The 6,755-nt window shown below is 34.8% G+C and overlaps 1 protein-coding gene across 3 annotated transcripts in view; it reads left to right on the top strand.

Moving 5' to 3' along the window:
- Window positions 1–4,756, top strand: part of LOC117102298 (gamma-butyrobetaine dioxygenase-like) — a 10,594-nt gene extending 5,838 nt beyond the window's left edge. For all 3 annotated transcript variants that reach the window (XM_033242561.1, XM_033242563.1, XM_033242562.1), the window contains exons 4-6: window positions 1,810–2,009; window positions 2,431–2,600; window positions 4,313–4,756. In XM_033242561.1, the coding sequence (XP_033098452.1) occupies window positions 1,810–2,009; window positions 2,431–2,600; window positions 4,313–4,464 (522 nt within the window). In that variant the 3' untranslated portion in view covers window positions 4,465–4,756. The remainder of the gene's footprint in view (window positions 1–1,809; window positions 2,010–2,430; window positions 2,601–4,312) is intronic.
- The last annotated feature ends 1,999 nt before the right edge of the window (window positions 4,757–6,755 follow it).

The raw sequence follows: 6,755 nt of genomic DNA, 5'->3' as shown, positions 1-6,755 counted from the left end.
TAGTATAGTTAAAGCTTAGTAAGCTATAGTTAGGCCTAAGTGGTCCTGGATTCCGGTATTAAGTAGATTCCTGATAAAAGATAATGAGAAAATTGTTGGCGTTTCATTTTGACTATAATGGTGATGTGATGATGATGAATTTTACTATATAAAAGTGTCATTTCCGGCCATCTCGAGAGGTACTATTTCCTCAAATTTTCTCACCTCAGCCCCAGCCATGGTGGGGCTGAGGTGGTTGTGAAATAACGTTTTTGAAGAAGGCCTATGTAAAGTACATACTCAAAGACAATGTTTTTAAGCTTTGTTTTCTATGGTATATCACACACACATTAATAAGATCTCTATGGTTGTCAAAAATCCCTGATAAAAATCATGAGAATTTTTTTTGGTGCTTCATTTTGACTAATGATGATGTGATGATGATGAATTTTACTAAAAGTGTCATTTCTGGCCATCTAGAGGTACTATTTCCTCAAATTTTCTCACCTCAGCTCCAACCATGGTGCGGTTGAGGTGGGTGTCGACTCACAAAATGCCCTCCCCTCCACCTTTCATAACAGATCTGTGCCCTTCCCTGGATATGACATTAAACTCCATCGAGTCGGCTCCTGATGTATGTCTTAGTGATTACTGTTTGTTTTTAGGATGTGATCTGGTTTTTCGTGTCCATTTTTTGTGATTAAGACTATTCTGGATGAAGAATGTTATAAACAGAGGTGGATTCAAGCCCCCCCCCCCACCACTTCAGTTTTTTAAGGAAAAAAAAAGAAAGATATATTAAAAGTGCGAGAGTGTAATTTTCGGCCATCTAGAGATGCCCTAATCAACAATTTTCTTACCTCAGCCCCAACCATGGTGGGGCTGAGGTGGGTGGTTCCTCGGTCTGTGAAAGTCCCTCCCTGGTTCATCTCTCTTTCGAATTCCTGGATTTGCCAATGTTGATTTATTATATAATTATTTTTTCGCTTATTTATAATGCGTCTATTGCAATTTTCATTTTATCCTCTCAAACAGACCTAAGAACGTTCAGAGTGCGCTACTTCACAGGGGGATTTGACCCCACCGGGGTCCTACGTAATTCGCATAACGGCTCCCCCCCCCCTTTCAAAATCCTGGCTACGTCCCTGATGAATGCAAGATAAACAAGAAAGGAATTTTCATGGAGATTCGAACATTTCTGTAATCATAGAGGGTGACCCTTCCAGCGTATCCTAGAAGGTCGGGCCCTTTAAAATAAATGAAATAATGTAATGCTTTTATCAGTGAAGTCTCTCTATGAGGTTTAGGGAGTGGACCTGTTTGTAGTCTTGACAAAAGCTCCTGCTTTCACATGAATTGAACCCAGGACCCTGGGATTAGACAAGCATCTTTATAACCACTAAGCTATTCAACTCTACATTTTGTGCAACTACGTTGGATCATTATCTTCATCGTCATCGCAACTATCGTCATTATTATCATCATAATAATTAACCTAATCGCAGCATCATCTTCATGATCATCATTTAGTCATCGTTACTACATCATCGACGTCATTGTCGTGGTCGTCATCAATGACCATCATCATCATCATTAACGCTGCGGTATGAGGGCCGCCGTTTGTACGTGTATGCAAAAAGACCCAATCGGAAGTACTGTAGGCCTATTATATAACAGCCCTTCAAACTTTAACTTTAATTTAATTTAAAAAAAGTTGTTTTAGTTACCGTATGTGGGAACGAGGTACTGTATAACCATTAAACATCGTTAGTGCTTTGTTAGAATTATCATATCTTAAAAAGTGTTTTATTTGTTGTTCTAAATCGATAGGTTCTATTGCTGCATAGTATTGAACGGCCTCAATCTGGTGGTGAGAATTGGTTTGCCGATGGATTTAAAGCGGCTCATGATCTTCGAGAAATAGATGAGAATGCCTTCAATCTGCTTTGCAGAGGAATTCTTGAATATGAAATTGATGGTACAAGCCAAGAAAAAGATGTCCACCTTAAAGGCCAATTTCCAACTATTAGGTAAATGAATACACCTCCCTATCGAATGTTTGATTGAATCATTTAAGGGTACTTATTCGAAAGCATAGGTCTATATTCTCAATGTACCATTCCGCTTAAACCTGGATCTTGCTGCAAGGTCCCACAAACCATAGCGTAGACGCTAACTTGTGTGTTTGTGAGACTTGCGTCTACGCATTTCTGAAGCAAAAGTGGAAGTTTACAGTGTGAACCAATTGAAATTAGACGAATATCTATACGCAAAACATGAAAAATCTGGCTGCGGTGTGTACGTCAGCCTTGACGCACAAGAACTCAAATTTGTGTCATTGCCTTTAAAACATTTCAGTCTGATTATTATTCACATTTGACGAAAAATTAGGCCTATTAATTTAGTATACCGTAAAAATTGCTACTATAGATTGATTGTTGTATTCTACAGCTTGAATTCGACAGGTGAAGTGGAGATGGTGTCTTACAGTGACCACACAAGGACAGCAAGTATCAAGAATATATCGACGGAAGGAATTCCTGCTTTCTACCGAGCTTTGAAAACATTCGCAGGCCTACTATATTCACCGAAAAACCTAATGGTATTACCACTAGAAGAAGGTAGGCATGTTGACAAAAGAAACAATGATGTTGATGATAATGGTGGTGATGATGATGAAATTGACACGTCAGACACGACAATGATGATGGCGTAGATGGGAATGATGATGACGACTGCGATTACGGTGGTAGCCCGGACTACGTGATGAGTTAAGTTCCATATGTACGCTGATGACATCCAACTCTATGTCCCGTTTAACCCTAAAACTGAACTTTTACTTGCTATAAACAAGATTCAAATAAATGTGTCTGAAATAAAACTGTGGATGTTTCAAAACTAAACTCAAACTAAACGAAGACCCAATACATTGTATTTCACTCTCGCTTTGCTGATCCTAAGCCCTTTTCCCCACCTATTACTCTAGGTACAGCCGTCCTTCAGCCGTTAGAATATGTTAGAAACCTTGGTGTGATTCTTGATCAACATCTAACTTTTAAAAATCATGTTAGCTCAGTTTGCAAATCTGATAATTTCGACATCCATAACATACGTAAGCTTAGAAGATTTCTGGATTTGAAATCTACTGAAATACTTGTGCATGCTTTAATTTCATCAAGGCTTGATTTTTGTAACTCTCTACTTTTTGGAATCTCTGAAGGACGTTAAGCGTATCCAGCGCACCCAGAACACTGCTGCTAGGATATGCACAAGGGTGCTGAAATATGACCACGCTTCTCCCATACTTCATAAACTTCACTGGTTGCCGATCAAGCAACGAATTGTTTTTAAATTGTTAGTTCTCTCCCACAAAGCGATATGTTCTGTCATCCGTCTACTTAAATGCCCTGTTTACTAAGTATACTCCATCTCGCCGTCTCCGTTCATCTTCTCGAAATCTCCTTTCTGTTCCCAAATATTCTACCAAAACCTATGGTCAATGCTCATTCTCTTTGCCTCTGCTTTTCTTTGGAACCAGCTTCCTATTAATATAACTACTACTTCTAATCTCTGCAACTTTAAATCGCAAATTAAGACCATATTGTTCTCCGAGGGTATCACACTTGCATAGTGCGCCTTTGATCTTTTTTGGAATTGGCGCCTTATAAATTCCTGATATTATTATTATTATTATTATTATTATTATTATTTGACGATGATGATGGCAATGATGTTGATGATGATGATAGCGTTAGCCGTGGCCGTGTTATGATGAGTACCATTCTGTAAAGGCTGCATGGACATCACATCCACATCTGTTGCATAGTTGCAGGGGCTACGGTGATGTTGATGACGACGAAGTAATCATGGTGATTTTGATGATCATGAGGGTGATAGATGATAGCCTAAGACTTGATGTTTGATGATTAATATAGATGGTGATGGCTTGCGACAACGATAATGACGCTAAACATTTTATTGTAATATTATTTTCTCCATTCTTTTGATAGCCTAAAACTTGATGTTTGATGATTAATATAGATGGTGATGGCTCGCGACAACGATAATGACGCTAAACATTTTATTGTAATATTATTTTCTCCATTTTTTTGATAGCCTAAGACTTGATGTTTGATGATTAATATAGATGGTGATGGCTTGCGACAACGATAATGACGCTAAACATTTTATTGTAATATTATTTTCTCCATTCTTTTGATAGCCTAAGACTTGATGTTTGATGATTAATATAGATGGTGATGGCTTGCGACAACGATAATGACGCTAAACATTTTATTGTAATATTATTTTTCTCCATTCTTTTGTCTTGTAGGAGACATGCTTGCGACAGACAACTTCCGAATATTGCACGGTCGTGCTGGCTTTACTCTTGGCAAAAATACAGGGCGTCATGTTGAACACATCTTTTTTGACATTGAGGATTTTGATTCGCGAATGCGCTGTATTGCAAATAAAATGACGTAGCATACAGTTAGGCCGTGAGCCGAGACCTCAAAAAGGCTTTATTTCTTGACTTCCGTAGTACGACATACTTGGAAGTACTTGCCTTTTTGTTAATTATACGTGTTGTGAAAATAAATTTAATTGTTCCCTCTTTCCATTCTTGCACATTAACTTTGCTAAGGGCCCCTTTTCCTTAGTAACGGCCTTTTATAGTCTAAAGTATTAGGATTTATGAACAAATTAGACATCACATGGCTGTAATTTTCGAAATAGAACATAATAGGAGTTATAATACAATATGTCTTTAAAAACAGATTTTTTTAAAAAGTCACATTTTCTTGATGGATTATTATTAGTATTGTATCTATTGCGAATAATGAAATCTCAGATCCACTAGTAAATTCCAATGATAAATTATAGATACTATGAAAATTAATACGGCTAATATTCAACAGAATAATAGTAATAATAATAATAATAATACTATGAAAATTAATACTTCTAATATTCAACAGGATAATAAAAATAATAATAATAATAATAATAATACCAAGTTGTTATTATTGTTGTTGTTATTATTATTATTATTATTATTATTATTATTATTATTATTATTATTATTATTATTATTAACTTGGTGTTATTATTATTATTATTATTATTTCCGTAAGTAAATAAACACACCTGTATCTGGGCTATTGACAACAATGTGACTGTTAGACTTTACTGCACACACACTGTGCAGTATCATCCTTGTGTCAGCTTCCTCATGATTGCAAAATAGATTTGGCACAGGTAGCACCTCTACTGCAAAGCTGTTGTTTTGAATAACATGACATTCTATGCGCACGAAAATATGGACATCAGAAAGAATCTCTCTTTCACACATTCTCCATCTTACAAAAAGGAATTCGACAAGTCATCGTAATCATCATCATCATCATCATCATCATCATCATCTTCATCATCGTTGTTAACAACATGAACCTTCAATATTGTTACTATATAATATATATTTATATGTATTATATTATTGTTATTGTATAGGCCGAATATTTGTAAAGCACGGATAACTTTTTTGCATAAAATTACATCTATTACCACACTTTTTATTATTAATATAATAATAATTATTAGTATTAATATATTATTATTGTAATATTTGTATATTATTATCATTGCTATTACCGTATTATTATTATTATTATTATTATTATTATTATTATTATAAATATTATAATCATTAATATTAATATTATTATCATTAGTCTTAGTATTATTTTTATAATTATACTGTAATGTATTACAATGTTGCTATTATTGTTAAGCAAGATTGTTAATCTTCATTAAGTAATATGATAAAAATCTTGAATAATGATAAAAATAATAATAATGAATGAGTAATAATGATGAAAAGAGGTGGTAGGCCCTATATTTAACAATGGTCATGCAACAACGTTTGTGTTTTGTATTTGCGTATACAGTACAGTATTTCTATGTAGGCTTATCATATGCAATTACATACACAAGAGAAATGTTGGCATTAAGACCTGTGACTTTTTTTTTAACACAGTCTCCGAAGGAGGATTTTGGCATTGCTTAATTAAATTGTTTTGTAACCTAACAATATGCACAATTAAATAGCAATAATAATATTTTAATAACAATAATTTAACAATAAAAAGTAAAAATAATGAATTTATATATAATTAAATAAAATATAACAATAATAATAATCGATTATGTTGCATCTGTTACTTGCATCTACCTATTCACTGCTGTTAAGGCCATCCTATACGACATACGGTTATTGAAGTATTTTGTGCAAGCCACTTCCGCCCTTAATTGAATAATAATATAATGTATGGTACGATTAAAATGTACTCACTATAAATATTTCATCCATGTCCTGGATCTCTTCATCCAATCTCCCTCTTTGAAAAACGTTCCGCCGGCCCTGCATTATTATTGTCGGCCTGTCCTACCAGGAGATGCCCCCTTCTAGTGCTGACACCACCACTGACCATAAACTTGTAAATCTTGCATCTTGTAAAATCAACATTTTGCATTTGCAGACAGCTATGAGTTAAACCTGCAAAAATACTACCAAGCACAACTGTGAGCTTTCGTAAATATGATAAAGCAAGAGATATAGGATAATGAGAAGCGTTGATTTAAATTGAAATGTTTATTCCCGGTGTTCTTCGTTAATTTTTTTTCACTCTTTTATTTTGACTTTGTCAAAGATCTTATAAACACAAGATAGCGTTCTCCGCGATTTACGCGTGCAAATTCTGTAATAAGGCATGAAT

The sequence above is a fragment of the Anneissia japonica genome, unplaced genomic scaffold, assembly GCF_011630105.1.
Source record: "Anneissia japonica isolate Jap-2015-1 unplaced genomic scaffold, ASM1163010v1 scaffold165_len1371125_cov188, whole genome shotgun sequence".
Taxonomy (NCBI): domain Eukaryota; kingdom Metazoa; phylum Echinodermata; class Crinoidea; order Comatulida; family Comatulidae; genus Anneissia; species Anneissia japonica.
Note: the sequence above shows the minus strand (reverse complement) of the source record. Positions and strands in the feature narration are given on the sequence as shown.